We start from the raw sequence: 16676 nt of genomic DNA on the forward strand, positions 1-16676 counted from the left end.
TCTCGTTTTTTAGCCTAGTCAAGCTCGATATGTGAAGCTTAGTCACGAGCTCGTTTAAACTCGACTCCTTCAAGCTTTTAGCGAGTCGAGTTCGAGTAGCTCACAAAGCAATTTGGCTCGTTCGCAACCCTACACGTTCTAAAGTCTTTATAGAAGGCGATCTTTGCTGGTTCCATCTAAAATCGGACCATGAACCGGCTAACACTCTTTTCAATCTTGAAAAACTAAAAATATGTAACATACAATTTCTCATGTCTAAAAACAGTATATTTTTATCAAGTACTAGGACTAAAAACCCAGGTTTACAATACACACTTACATATAGTATATATAGGGTCGTTTAATACAAAACTAATTTGAAGTATAAAACTGGAAGAACCGTATAAATATATGTACATATTGTCTTAACTATGATATATAGAGAAATGGAGAGTGGGTTGAGAAGGCGTCGACAAGTCACTCTGGCATGGTTTCTTTGCATCAAGACCGAACCGATATCATTTTGATAAGAAAAATCCTGAAAACACCAACGCTCAACCTTAGTTTCTCGTGTTAAGAAGCATACGTATCACATTCCTCATATCGGGTCTTGCTTCAGGGGAGACATTGACACATGCTAAAGCAACCTTTAGGACAGCTAACATCTGGTCTTTAACGACTCGCGACGTCCATCGGATCGTGGAGTCAAGTATTTGGTCAACATTATGTTTCTCTTTTGACTTGGCAGACGCCCACTTGGCTAATTCAGATCCTTCACTAACCGCAGTCTTCCCTGTTAAGAGTTCAAGCAATATCACCCCAAAACTGTATACATTTCCAGGCATTGTCACCCTCATTGTGTAAGCATATTCTGAAAATTGAAAACACAATTCTAGATTAGGATTTGACCCATTTGATATAAGACACAAACTAAATTGACCTGTTCATAAGTAGGGTGGGTCATGTTTGCAGGTTGGCGGGCCCAACTCAACCCGAACAAGACACAAGTGTTAGACACATGTACCCGAACATGACACGGATATTCGTGGGTTGACACGAACGCGACTAAACTGATTTTTGTTGTTATTAATACTCTTAAATTATAAATTTATAACCAAGTATAGAAAGGTGAATAGAACAGTTATGTTTAACTTATGAAACGTGATATCAATTTCTATTTTAACATTTAAAAAGTTGACATAAAATTACCTATGACATAAAACACAAATATAAAATGATCAAAAGATAAACGGGTCAGCCCACGAACCTGCGAGGTTGACCCGGACACAACCCGTTTAGCTAAACATGTTTGGAGGTTCAACCTTAAATGACCTGAACCCGTTTAGACTAAACCCAAACCCGTGAATTTCGTGCTGTGTTAGAAATTCACACCGCTACTTACAAGTAAACGGGTCAAAATTTCTATCTCTACGTTAGATGATAACGGATATACATCAAAGAATCAAAAATTAAATGTAAAGATACCTGGAGGAACATAGCCAACCGAACCAGCAACATCAGAAAGGTTTCCTGTACTCTTTGAAGGATCAATCACTTTAGAAAGCTCTATATCTCCAATCTGAGGCTCATCCAACGACTTGAGCATAACGCCTTTACTCGAAAGGTCAAGGAGGAGGATTGGGCCCGAGGGGCACCCATGGAGAAAAGCCAGCCCGTTAGCAACTCCTAACGCGATACTGTACCGGTTGGTCCAATCTAAACATTTTTTCAAGCTTCCATGAAGAACATCAAAAAGAGTTCCTTTGTCAGTGAACTCATACAAAAGATACGCGCTATCGACAGTCAACGCGTATGCAAGCGGGATCATGACATTTGAATTTCTCAACCTCCCGAGAGTCTCGAGCTCTTGTTCAATCAAATCATGTCTACCAAGTTGGAATATTTTGGCACTCGGGTCAACCTTCTTAACAAAGTAACTCATACCCGATGGCATGGCCGCTTTGTAATAAGTAGAGAACTTTGTCTTCAAAACAAGACTCGAGAGTTGACCCACACACTCCATCGCCTTGGTGAAGTCAATATTCGTTCTATGAATCACGTTTAAAGTCAACAGTTTGCTTTTGATCACCTCCAGCTGAGGCGAATGGGGAGTTTCATCATCGTTGACTCTATGAAACTTCCTGGAAACTATAACCGCTGCAACTACAAGTATGATAAATGTAACAACCGCCACAGCAGAAGCCACGACAATTCCCACAGACGCTGCGTTATTATTCTTCCTATCTACAGACGGGGAGGTTGGTGGCGGATATGACAAATTTATATTCCCCTCAGTGGAAACATTAACCTTTCCACTAAACCGAGGAACCGATCCTGTAAGCAAATTGTTGGAAAGTAGTATCTGTGTCAAGCTCCCCATTTGAGTCAAGAAATTTGGAATACTACCATTGAATCGGTTGTTTGAAAGATCCAAGATTTCGAGTGATTGCGATCTGGATAGAGATGCGGGTATCGGCCCTTCAAAGTTGTTTCTACTGAGATTTAAAGAAATCTGCAAGTTAGGGGGCAGAGACCTTATAACACCGCTGAGTCTGTTCTTCCCGAGTTGAAGCTCCAACAGCGAATTCATGTTCCCGAATGAGTCTGGAATTTGACCAGTCAGATAGTTGGCTTGTAAATCAAGATTCATTAACTTCTGCAACTTCGAAAGTGATGGTGGGATTGAACCATTCAGTGAATTCCAACTCATATTTAGCTTATTAAGAATCTGTAACTCACTGATTTCATCGGGGATCTCTCCAGACAAACTGTTGTGATCAAGTTGAACAACTTGCAACTTGTTAAGATCACCCAACTCGCGAGGAACATAACCTGTTAGATTGTTATGTGACAAGTCCAAAAGCGATAAATTCTTGCATAATCTCAACTCGGGTGGGATCATCCCAGTTAAGCTGTTGTTACCAACTTCTAAATAAGCCAATGATGGGTCATCATTCCCGAATGACCACAATGGTATCACCCCAGTTAACCGATTACTACCAAGCCTCAACCTAAATAGACTTTTCGACACGTTGACAGGTAAAGTACCCTTTAAGTTATTAAAAGATAGATCAACAGTCTGCAGATTCGGCTGCGATAGAAGGTCACTTGGGACCGACCCGGTTAACTTATTATAACTCAGGTCTAAATTACTAAGATACCTAGTAATTCCCAGTGGGATTGAACCAGTAAAACCGTTATAATTCGCAGAAAAACGTTTCAAAGTAGTGATTTGCGCGATAGACGGTGGAATCTCACCAGTGAGATTGTTTACAGACAGAATCAACTGCCACAAATTTAAAAGTTGACCGATACCAGAAGGAATTGACCCACTGAGATTATTTTCAGACAAAAGTAACTGCTGCAATTTTGAGAGTTGATCAATACCAGAAGGAATTGGGCCGTTAAGTTGATTGTAACTCAAATCAAGAACAGAAAGATTAACCAATTCTGTAATTTGATCAGGAATAACACCATGTAAAGAATTATGAGAAAGATCTAAACCCTCTAAAGAGCTTTGAAAACTGGGAATGTTACCACTCAACATGTTGAAGCTAAAGTTCAAAACCTTCAAACCACCACCACCACAAGAAGACAGCAACAACGGAGGCGCGATTACCGCCAGCTGATTGTTGGAAACATCAAGCGTTTCTAACGTTTCAATCCCGCAAACAAGAGACGACCAAGAAGAAGCATCTTGGATGGTGAACAGAGAGAAAGACGAGAGGGAAAGGCCGGTGATAACGGAATTGTTTTGGTTGCATAAAACCCCTGTCCATGAACAGGGGTTTGGTAAGTCTTGTGAAGAAGAATTCCATTTGGTTTGAAGCAGTTCACGAAGGTTGGTCATGGTGGTGAGTTGAGAAGGTGGTAGCTGACAAGAAGCATAGTGAAGAGTGATGAAGAAGAAGAAGAAGAAGAAGAAGAAGAAGAAGAAGAGAGGGGGTATGGGTACATACCTGTTCTTCATTGTAAAGGTGGTTGGTGGTGTTTGAAGTTTGAGTGATTGTTGTTGATGAGTGGTGGTTGTGGTTCATAAGGAATGAAATGTCTGGTTACATAAGCAAAGTCAAGAGAGTTGACGGAGAAGACGACCGGAGAATATTGATGTATGCCGTGTGGAAAATGGCAGTGGAAAATAAGACCAACGACTCTTTCAAACCAACCGAAATTTGGATTAATGTTTTTTAATTAATTAATTAATTTATTTATTTAACAACTTTTACATGACTCGGATTTTCAAAAAGTTTTTTTTAACGGCCAACGAATCTTTCAAATAGGCTATCACATCGAGCTACACTCGCCTCTGAATCAGGAAAAACCCTCACATAGGGCCGAAGCGTGTGAACACTTGCCCGAAGGCATGACAGTGCGGTGAGGTAAAACCCGCTTAGTTCAAGGATCGAACTAGCGATCGCCGCTTACTCGCCTAGTCTCCCATCACTCCACTAAATGTTCGGTGCAGGAATTAAACACGGGTCACTTGGAACACTAGATCTCTTATTTATCACTCCACTACCAGCTCATTGCAATGGACTCACTTAATAGTTCACGTATCTTACATGAAATTCATAGGTTTGAGTTTGATGTAAATATGTTCGGGTCGGTTCTAGTTGAATCCGCGAACACATTTAACTAAACGAATTGAGTTCAGGTTAACCTTATATGTACGTGAGTTTACCGGTTTAACCCGTCAATTTTTTTTAATGTTACAACTTAAAATGTATTGTTATAATGCTAAATTATAGAAACAATAAACAAAATTAAAATTAACATTTATAGTTTAAACATAATTTTTTTATGCATATATGTAAATTTGTTATTTTAGGATTTAATATGCAAGAAGATTGTAAATCTTGTAATTTTAGGATTTAATATGTCAAAACAAATCGAGTTAAACAGGTCATTTTTATCTTAACCTGTGAATACTTGTGTCAAGTTCAGAGTCACACGTCTGCCTAATGTCCCGTTCTACACCCTTGCACATGCTATTATCCGAATATTGAGTAATGTTCAAAACATATCAGTTATTAAACAGTTCACTCCACTCTCGCTTCAGTCTCAAAAACCAGATCACAATCAATTTAATATCGCTACTAATAAAAATAAAAATAAAACATTATTTTTAAGTTTTAAAGAACTATATTTTCTAATAATCATTCCCTGTATCTTGGCTTTCCAATGTTTTCATCTTTGCACTAGTTATAGACTTGTACCCGTTGATGGGACCACATCCTCTTCCTAGTTCGACTGAATTTCGTCTGAGTTATTTAGACCTTTGCCGGTTAAACACACTTTTGACATAACAAAGTGACTTCAACCATGAGCGGTGCAGCTCATGCTGAGTTATTTAGACCTTTGCCGGTTAAACACACTTTTGACATAACAAAGTGACTTCAACCATGAGCGGCGCAACTCATGCTTATTCGAACCAATATTTTATCTACTTCACGGAGTTATCTGGTTAAGTTAACAACACATTACTTCTAATAATCCTGTTTATTACACGAGTTTAAATAACAAAAAAAACATGATAAAACGTATGTATACTTTTTATAGTTGTGAAGGTTATCATACTTGATGCAATGCAAATCATCAACCTGTAACAAGTGGAAAGTGTTTATTAAATTACATTTACACCAAAATCATAAAAGAAAGAGGTGTATATCAAGTAAGAATCGCAAACCGGTCCAAACCTATGGATCGTATTGAAACCAGATGGATTCAAAGAAACCGGTTTTTGCTACCAACTCAGTTTTAATACCTTTGGTTTTCTTGCTCCTGAAGCTGTGAGGTTTTTTGATAGAATGCATAGGGTCGTGGTCGTGCATAACAATTTCTCGACGTCAAAGAACCAAAATTCTGTTTTTGGTAGAATTGGATTTGCTATTCAAAACGGGGTTGCGACGCATCTTGTTATCCGTTTACCTGCCGTAATTTTGTTGTTCAGTTCTATTTTTGGCATAATGGAAAACATGAATAACATACCTGATTGCAGCAGTACAGGCCAGTGGAGAATCCAGATGTAGACGTAGCAATAGTGTTTGACATGATTGTCAACTTGGTCTGGTTCCTCCTTAGGGTGCAATCTAATGATGGTGATGATGAAAAGTGATAAAGGGTAATCGGTTGAGGAGAGGAGGTCGATTGATGTTATGAGAGTAATTAAGTTGTGTGTCTAACTTTAGAACCTCTACATAAGTCTCCTTATATATGCACTCAAGAGGAAACCCTAATTAGTTAATAAGGGTAATAAGGCCCATCAACAATTACCAACTAATTATTTAATAGGTTATTATATATTTTGATCTATATAATGTAAATGATTATAATGGCTACTAGATTAAATATTACATCATAATATATTTAATCTTACATTCTCCCACTTAGTCGAGTAATCATTTACTATGAGTATTAGATAAGCCTGATCAGGAGTTAACACTCATTTTAGCCTTAAACAAGAACTATAGCAGAGAAATACAGCCGTTGAATCATCATGCGACTCAGGACCCCCATTAGTCATACTATAGCCTTAATTTAAAACCAAATCGTTATGATCAAAATACGCATAAGCCCTTTGTTTGATTTGTAACTTTATTTGTCTATATGCCATTATGCCGGCTTGACATGTTCTTAGAGACATACAAAATCAAACTGATGAGGAAAATTAACTAATAGTTAGTCATTCATAGTATGATATGCAATTGCGCACGACCATCAATTAATACCCGTCTATGAGCTCTCTTAATAAGACTTATGGGTAATAGCCCTTCAGTTATAGGATCCTTAAGCATATCATGAATGTTTTCGATATAAAACTTAGTTTCCTCAATTCATTCATAAACGAATAATTAATTGTGTATCGAAACTTAATGCCGCACCTCTTGAACTGTTACTGTTCAAGGAGTCATGGTAGCTGACTTTATCACACTAAGTCTTCAAAACATTAATTATATGGAGTTAATAAACTTATGAGTCCACTGATAAATTTCTAACAACATTTAGTGACTATATTATGTCGTTATAACTTAGGTTGTTATTATCAGTTTATTATGACTCCTCCATGAGATAGGTTTTGTCTGTTGACATAAGGATATACCCAAAATTACATTTTTGTCATCTTTGAATATCACAAAGTTAGAGTAATAAACCGGTTTTAGTTCTCACTTCTTCTTTAAATTATAGCCTCTCGTTTCTTTTAAAGATATTGTAATACTCCATTAGATGCTTCACATTAATCTAGACATATCTAGTGTGTTGCAATGTAAGTAATATCTAAATGAGTATAGATTTAAACTTACATAAGGCTTCTAATTAATGAACCGTATGGAAATAATCTCATTTATCCTAATATCCTCTAAAGGAGAGCAGTATTCTTTGTTACATTTGTAAGGACCCAATTAATGTTAAACTTATGGAACAGAACTAATGTCCCATTGGATCTATCTCAGCATGTTATGATATCTATCACGTAAGAGATATCACTGAGATCTATTATATCAAAGTTTGTGTTAACAATGCTTTGACTTATGTAACATGTACTTGTCAAAAGAATGTCATCTATATAGACAAGTTTATTTTAGTTGCTCCCACTCATTTTGAGGTAGGTACATTAATCCACTTGGTTGTTGATGAAAATAATTACGTTAAGATTTCATCACATTATGATGTTTGCATTAACCTGTACATGGATTTTATTGGCTTACAAATAAAGTGTTCTTTACCCTTCAGTTTGGAACTTTCAGGTTGTTTTATGAACATGTAAATATGTCAGCCATTTGTTAGGGAAAATTGTTTTTAATGTTCATCTAATGTAGCTTTAAACTATTATAAGCTACTAGAACAGTGATGATCCTCAAAGAAATCTTTGATAATTTATCTCTTCTTGAGTGTAACCTTTGACAATCAATCATGCTTCTTTGTGTCTTAATGCTTATATTAGGATTTGGTTTAGTTATGAACACTCTTAGGTAATTCAATCAAATCCTAAACATTATACGAACACATAAAATCAGTTTTACTATATTCCATTCAGAAGATTAATTGACGCTAATGGCTTAATTAAAAGAGATAGGATCAGTAAACTTTTCCAAAATCCATTTCAACTTTAGTTAGGGAGGTTATGTAATCGTCAAAGTTAGTAGGTTTTTAAACTAAGATGACCTCTTGAGTTGATTATTGGGTTTTAAAAGTTTCAGTTTTATGGATTAGCCCTTGGTTAGGTTGCTATCATTTTCATTCTAAGTTTGTAAGAGTTGGTGCAATATGGTGTACAAGAGGTGTAATCGGAGTTAAATTCGGAGTGAAATTTAATGACACTCTTCCCCCCGCCTCTTGTATTCCTTGCAAGTCATGATAAGAACTTTGACTGCTCCCACTGACCTTAGAAATCTTTAAGAACTCAGCATGCTTAGGGTCAATATTTAACAACCAACAAATTCTAATAGAGAAACAAGTTAATGACGTTAGTCGTTGTGATTTCTCTTGTTGAGGATTATGTTAGTTTAGGTAAGAAATCTAAGTGTGCCCACAATTAAGCAACAATGAAACTTTTGTAAGAGTAGCTTTAGATTTAAGGAGACAAGTTTTGATAGAACAGTGTCATATTGGAGTGGTGTCTTGTACAAGAGGTGCAAATTGAGGTAATGTGAAATTTTCACTCCCCCACCTCTTGCAACTATTGCAAGTTATTATTAAGACACTTAATGCTCCCACTAATCTTTGATATCTCTAGAAATGCTACAAGAGAAATTTCAATGAGGTACGTGACGTGGGAACGTATAATATACACATTAGACTTTATTTGATTCCCTTAATGTCCAGATGTCATAAGAAACTTAGGGACATGTTTAATAGAAATCTTATTCAGTATATGTATGTGTAGATTTCTTTTAAGATTGTGGGCCATATGCGACAAAATTTAGATACAAGTAGATAGTCTTTAATTGATAAATGAATTATGTCAGAATATTCCATTTGGAATAAGTACCATGAATGTCAATGAATGACTTATGATGGACCCATACTTATTCCTTAAGCCAAGTCATATTTTAGGGCTTTAACGTCATGATTTAAAATCACTTAGAATGAGATTAGATAAAAAAAAAAAATCATCCTCATTAACCATGTCATGATTTCTCATGAATTTCGGCTATAATGGATGAAATTTATAAGTCTCATTTTCCTTTTGTCAAATTCTCATTTGCATGATGAAAAAAGTTGTGAAAGTGTAAGGTATCATCTAGTTTTATCTTAGTAATGTTTCAATCCAGATATTTAGAAAGATAAGATGAGAGTTTAAGGTAAGTGTGACTTTATGTTGACTATGCAAACCTCACAACCTTCATAACATTGCTTAATTATGATACTATATTCTGGCTAATCTTCAGAATATATATATATATATATATATATATATAAGGTATCGAAAAACGTTGTTAGAAGACTGTTTATTATGGTTCTTATAGTCTTAACATTTAATTTTTTCACTAACTCTCATGTTAGTTATTTGTTGACTTCTGGTAAGGAAACGTTTAAAACTAGAGTCAACTAATCATGTGTAATAGGAATATTAAAAATTATCAGACTTAAATATCATTAGTAAATGACTACCTAATTAGCTTATCCAACTGTTCTTTTGAATAATGGATAGTCTCGTTGCTTATGTCTAGTCTAATGGCATAATTATGTAGTGAGATTTTCCCTTGAAGAATCTTAGAGTTGGGATTTTGTACTTGTATTTTGAGTATGGACCTTAGAACAATCCTCTTTTAGGGTATTAGTGGTTGTAAGGTGAATAACATCTTATTTTCCAGTTTCCAACATTTATTTCTCTGTACATATGTTGCTTATCAACACACTCATTATACTTTGGTACTTTTGAGTGTTATAGTTGATTTATAAGGCATCAAAATTGTACAAATGTAAATCTTAGTATGTAATGTACTGAAAAATTGTACTTATTTCCATGCGTAAGCCCTTAACTTTATGGGTCATGGTATTGTACATTATAATGTATTCACATATACCACTTAACTTTATAGTTCAGAATTTTAAATGAAGGCATGCATCTTAGGAGTTCTTGTGATTATTCCACAATAATAGATTAGTCTTAGGAAAGACTTAATCTGGAATAACTTTAGTGATAGCAATTATGTTAGAGAGTTCTTGATTATCATAAGAGACATGATGTTCGATTTATCCTATTCATCATGCTCTAATGTTCTTCTGTAGTATCTTTATCAGAAAAAAGCAGTAGGATTATCATGTCTTAAGAGATAATCAAAGATTTAATTTAAGAGCTAATTCTTATAGAAACTTTAAATACAACAAAACATTTTAGGTTTAGGAATTAGAGTGGATGAGATATAGAATTTTTAGGAAGAAAATTATAGTGAGAAAAGTTATGGGTACTTAAAAAAAGGCAGACTAAATGATCATAAAATTAATGAAGGATCATTATGTGAAGAGGTTGTGATATGTCTATTACTAACATCAAAATAATAGACTTAGTTAAAATTCTATTTAAACGAAGACAAATCAACTTTGGCCAGAAGTGTAATCATTTAAGAATGTGTGCATAGTAATCGTGACAAATCAGCTTTGGCCAGGAATGAGACAATACTTTAGTTATGCACTTGTTAAGTATGCTATACATGAATGAATTAAATCAGCTTTGGCCAGATATTAAGATATTCACGTTTGTAATGCACACTCAACATAGCTTTCGTAATACTTGAACAATAAATAGATGTATTAAATCAGCTTTGACCAGAAATGATACATCAAAAGCTCATTCAAGTTAAGCTATTTTGGTTTTTGCAAAATTATCTGATTAATTAAGTATTTACAAAACCAAATTTTAGTTCACATTAACAGCTTAAAATAATGAGGTTTCGAGTGAGATCTCGACTCAGTTATGAGGTCTCGAGTGAGATCTCGAGTCAGGTCTCGACTCATCTTGAAACATTATGAGGTCTCGAGTCATTAAGGTCTTGAGTCGCAACCTCAGTCGAAATCTCGAGGTCTCGAGTACTAAGTTTTACGAGATCTCGACTCAATAATGAGGTCTCGAGTCGCAACCTTGTGGTCTCGAGTTGGAACCATGGTTTCGAGTTGTGAAGATTGAAACCCCTTATGATTTCGAGTCGCAACCTTGTGGTCTCGAGTCGAAATCTTGGTCTCGAGTCATGAAAACTGAAAACCCTTATGATTTCGAGTCGAAATCTTATGGTCTCGACTCGTTAAGGATGATCTCGAACCTTCTGTAAACAGTTGTTATCGTGAAAACATAACTAAAAATTCGAATTCTTAGGGATTTTGAGATGTAATTTCCTATTTTAGTGCTGATCTAATTTTATCAAATATTTCGAAAATTATAATCTGGTTATCAATAAACAGTTTTCGAAAAAACTTAGAAGATAAAATTGGATCAAAACAGGAAAACACTCAATAATCCTAATTACATTCCAAAACATAAAGGAATTTCGAATTTTCCTAAGAACACATGATGAACCCTAAAAAAATAAATAAATAAATAAAACATGATTCTGGAACCCGAAACCTGAAATTAAGGCTTCTAGAACAGATTTCGGAACATTAAGGTTACTATTTCAAAGTGGACGTGAATTATTCTGGACGAAAATTATGAGCATCTTTGCATGGATATTAGGTGGGCCATGAAAGTGCAGTAAGTTCTCATGAAATTTGGATTGTGGGCTCTTTAAATGGAATATATATATATATATATATATATATATATATATATATATATATATATATATATAGGGAGCCGCTAGAATGAGAACCACCTCGAGTTGTAAGAACCGCGAGAACTACACCCCACGGAGCGCCGTTCGCCGCGATTTTTTTTTACAAGTAGATGTGTGCATTATAAACACGGCCGTAAAAAATCACGGCGAACGGCGCTCCGTGGGGTGTACTTTTTTACACCTCAAGTTTGGTGAAAAAAAAAAGAAAAAAGAAAAAAAATTAAAAAACACCAAACTTGAGGTGTAAAAAAGTACACCCCACGGAGCGCCGTTCGCCGTGATTTTTTACGGCCGTGTTTATAATGCACACATCTACTTGTAAAAAAAAAATCGCGGCGAACGGCGCTCCGTGGGGTGTAGTTCTCGCGGTTCTTACAACTCGGGGTGGTTCTCATTCTAGCAGCCCCCTATATATATATATATATATATATATATATATATATATATATATATATATATATATAAATGAGATGGATTTGGGCTATGTGGCATGTGATTTTGGAGCTTTTTGATGATGTGGCAACCTATAGTGGAGGTGGATTGTGAGTTTAGGATGGAATTGAGAATAGAATTCTAAATTCACTATATTATTACAAAAGGACGCGGGATCCGAAACAATTAGGTCGGACTTTTGGATCATCCACCTCCTAAAATGGATCTTATATATTATTTTGCAAAACCCTAGCAGCCTTCATCTGCATTCTTTCTCATCTCCATTAACGATTTAGCAACAGGTTTTGCAAAACCCTAGACACAACCTTCTTCAATCACCGCATCTTCTTCTTCAATTCCCCTTTTCCTTTGGTCCGTTCTTGCAATCTAAGTTCTTATTTTTCTCCATTAAATTTCTTCTCCAGTCGATTTATGAATTAGGTACGAAATCTTCAATCTTTGCAACTTTGTGATGTTTCTAATGTTTCAAGATTGCTGAATCCGCCGCCATGTTCTTCGATCTCCTAATGAAGGGAAGTTTTTCTTGGATGGTCCGCGTGTTTCAGATCTGTATAATCTATGTTTCATATCTGTATAATTTGTATTGATAAGATCTAATGACTTTGTTTGTGTTGTTTGATGAACGATTATGAGATAAAGGTATATATCTTGGGTTTTGGTGATTTAATTTTGTGTGCATATAGATCTGAAAGTTTATGTTTGTATATTATTTGTTGAATTTTGAGTAGATAGTTTTTATTTTATAGATCTGAAAGTTTATGTTTGTATATTATTTGTTGAATTTTGATGTAGATAGTTTCTGTTTGTATATGATTCTTTGATTTTTTTAGATTTGAAAGTTTTCCTTGTGCATACAGAAGCTAGAGTCAAGTATGTAATTCAGTTCAGTTTAGCTGTTATGAGATTACTTAGAAGATGTTCTTCCTTTAGCAATTCGTCAATGTTCATCACATATATGTTCTTCGTTCTTAATCTTTAATGTTTTTGTTATTTGAATGCAAAATGAACGGATAGTCCCTGTGGTTTGGTAAAATTTCACCTTTAGTCCCCAACATTTAAAAATTACACTCTTAGTCCCTGTGGTTTGACAAGTTGTTACTCGGATAGTCCCCAAAGCGGATGGAGGTTAGTTTTTCTGGTTAAGTGGGTGTGAAATGACAAGGACTATCCGAGTAACAACTTGTCAAACCACAGGGACTATCCGAGTAACAACTTGTCGAACCACAGGGACTATCTGAGTAACCTTCATCCGCTTTAGGGACTATCTGAGTAATAACTTGTCAAACCACAGGGATTAAGAGTGTAATTCTGAAAAGTTGGGGACTAAAGGTGAAATTTCACCAAACCACAGGGACTATCCGTGCATTTTACTCTATCTGAATCTAATCGTATTAATCGTACTTTTTGTTTTTGTTTTTGATCTCATAAACCCTACACACACAATGTCCACATACGGTTCTTCTTTTTGTCGCAGTTCTTCAATGGGTAACAAAGCTATGTCAATTGAATATCTCTGAATCTAATCGTATTATTTTACCCATTCTTATTCAAGATGATGACCAAGTTAGCAATCCTTCTAATATTTCTTATTCTTTTTCTCAATCCATTTAATGCTTCCATTTGTTACGATTTTTTTTTCATTAAGGTTTTCTTATGAAACCCTAACATATTTTATTTCAAAGTTTTTGATTATTTTCTTGTTTTGTGTTACGATTAAGTTTGAGGCTATATTAAACGGCTTTGTCCGATTTGATAATGCATATGGTCTGATTCTTAGGTTTCGGTCACAATCTTTCCTAATCGTCGCCACTTCAAATATGTTGTTACCGCTGCAAGATCATAAATGTTAGTGTCTGGAACGTTGTCAGATAGGTTGATTTTGTTTCGAATCCGCATGTATATTGATGTATCATGAAATATCTGTGTATATTCTAATTGTAATATTGATATTTATTTTGTGTTTTCATTTGTTTACAGTAGCTTGAATGCTTGATGTTGCGTTTTTATGATTTGTGAACTAACGACGTCGTTTTTTAAGTTGATTCGTTATTTTCCAGCAGCTTGATGTTGATTATTATGATTTGTAAAAAAACGATGTTTTTTAAGCTTTTCCCAGTAGTGTGATTTTACGTTATTATGATTTTTGAATTAATGGTATCGTTTTTCATCTATATAATTCGTTTATTTCCGGTAGTTTGAGGTTGCATTTTTATTATTTTTGAACAAACGACGTCGATTTTGAAGTTGATGTTAGTCTAATTAGGTTAATAGTGTGTGCATCTTGTGGTTGGTTTGAAGTTAATGTGAATTGTTGGTGTGTGTTCAAAAGAAGGTTGTGAATCCGTTGTTAGAGAAGCAACCAAAGCAGTTTGGGATCGGGGGAGCTTTGCCTCCTAAAAAGGATGTCCACATGTTTGTGAGATGGCCACCAGTTGTTCAAATTCAGAGGGAAAAGAGGAATCTCAAGCAATGTTTGAAGGTTCCACCAGCTTTGAAACAGTTTACTAAGACCCTTGACAAAAATCTAGGTATTTGTTTTGTCGTTTGTATTGCATTTTTTATTATCATTTGTGGTTTACTTTGTATTAATCTTAGGGTTTAAGAAAACTGAGAAGCAAACTCAACAACATATTTAACTTCATGATATCTATAGAATGTTGTTAAAGATGTTTCGTTAAGTTATATTTAGTTGTTTTAGAAAAGTTTGTATTAGTTTTTTTTTGGTCCCAAAGTCTGAGGAAATTGCAATTTGTTTGTCTTTGTAAGGTATTGAATCTCTTTGTAAGAGCATGTAATTTAGTTATATGTTGTTTGAAGTTCGGTCATTTTGTTAACTTAGTGTTGGTTTTTGCTATTTTTTATACAGATATTGCAAGGTTGGCTCGAAATGTGAAAAGAAGGTAATTTTAGCTGGAGAATTGGAGGAAAACCTTTGGTGCGGTTCTTTGGTTCGGTAGTATAATTCTCTTTACAAGTGTTAGCAAAGGTATGTTATATAACTACAATAGTTTGTTTAACTTTTTTATGAATTGACCGTTTTGACCCGTTTATGGGTGACATGGATGAGCAAATGGTACCAGGTACCATTTGCCGTGGTCTGGAACGTCGCCAAACAGGTTGATTTTCTTAGCGATACATATAATCAGCCGATTATATTGGCTGTTATCTTGTGAATATTAGTATTAGTTGTATTTGATTTGGTGTATAGCTGTCATATATTTCTGTTTCCTATTTTACGGGTGTATCATTCCCTATTTAAAGGGTTCTCTTATTCAATGGAATTCATTCAGAAATTTATGCAATAAACTCTTTTATGGTATCAGAGCAATTCTGATCACCTTCCTCTCTTCCGTTCTTTTTTTCCTTGTTCTCGGATACGTCCGATCATAATCATGTCTAAAGAAACTGTCGAGCAGCCAACTACCCATCCCTTCACCCATCCTATTCCGTAACAAACATCCAAACCAAAATCAGAACCCTAGACGGCACAAATGTTACCCATTCTACATGGGTAAAGATTTTTCGTCTCCATGTCGTCGCCTACAAAGTTTCTGATCATATCGACGGGACTGCTGCTCCGGCATCTTCATCTGCTGACCATGATGCCTGGAAAGAAATCGATGCATTGGTTCTCCAATGGATATACAGTACAATATCCGATGACCTTCTGAAACGTGTCCTGGACAGCAAAGCTACGGCTCATGCTGCTTGGACAAAACTAGAGAAAATTTTTCTCAGTAACAAGAAGGCACGGGCTGCTTCGCTAGAAACAAAGCTCTGCAATCTCACCTTGTCAGCGTGTTCCTCCATCGAGGACTATTGTCAGCGTTTGACTGACTTGGCCAACCAATTAGCCGATGTAGACATCCCTATCACCGACTCTCGTCTAGTTCTTCAACTAGTACGAGGCCTTCCTGCTGAATACAATACCACAGCGTCGCTAATCAATCAGAATGGTGTTGATTGGGACCAAGCCGTGACTATGCTTAATGATGAGGTCTTGCGTTTGGAAGCACAAAAAGGTACTCAATCTACTGTCTTGGCCGCCACATCTCCTCATACCCCCCACCTCCAACCAACCACTCGAACCAAAACTCACAGCCTTCGGACCCTAACTCTTATTCCACTCGTGGACGGAACCGGGGCCGTGGGTCTTGGAACCGTTGGGGTGGCAGGGGACGAGGCAATAAACGACCACCTTACACACCGTGGCCCGGTCATCAGCAGCAACAATCTGGGTATCCCAACTGGGCCTGGTGGACACCTCCACCATGTCCTTATCCGACCCAACAACAATGGCAGCAATGGCAGCCCAACAGCAGCCCCGTTCAGCAGCCTACAGCTCCTACCCAGGCCCACTTTTCCGGTGTTCCACAGCAGCAGTTTGGAGGATCCAGTCCATCCCCACATGGAGTCTACAATGCACTGAGCCCTTCGGACCTTAGCGCTGCATTCAGCAATATGCAGATGAAT

The 16676-nt window shown here is 36.0% G+C and overlaps 1 protein-coding gene across 1 annotated transcript; it reads right to left on the bottom strand.

Annotated features, from left to right (window-relative positions):
• Positions 1–252: 252 nt before the first annotated feature.
• LOC110936467 (probable leucine-rich repeat receptor-like protein kinase At5g63930) lies at positions 253–4100 on the bottom strand. Its single transcript, XM_022178859.1, has 2 exons — positions 1465–4100; positions 253–850 (listed from the first exon to the last, which is right to left on the bottom strand). Exons 1-2 carry the CDS (start codon positions 3947–3949, stop codon positions 540–542), a joined length of 2796 nt encoding a protein of 931 aa, XP_022034551.1. The 5' UTR covers positions 3950–4100; the 3' UTR covers positions 253–539.
• Between the last annotated feature and the right edge of the window lie 12576 nt (positions 4101–16676).

The sequence above is a fragment of the Helianthus annuus genome, chromosome 4, assembly GCF_002127325.2.
Source record: "Helianthus annuus cultivar XRQ/B chromosome 4, HanXRQr2.0-SUNRISE, whole genome shotgun sequence".
NCBI lineage: Eukaryota > Viridiplantae > Streptophyta > Magnoliopsida > Asterales > Asteraceae > Helianthus > Helianthus annuus.

Coding starts and splice junctions, on each gene's coding strand:
- LOC110936467 (XM_022178859.1), bottom strand. CDS start 3,949: ATGAAGAACAGGTATGTACCCATACCCCCTCTCTTCTTCTTCTTCTTC. Junction 851..1,464: donor GGTTGGCTATGTTCCTCCAG/GTATCTTTACAT, acceptor TTCAATTTTCAG/AATATGCTTACACAATGAGG.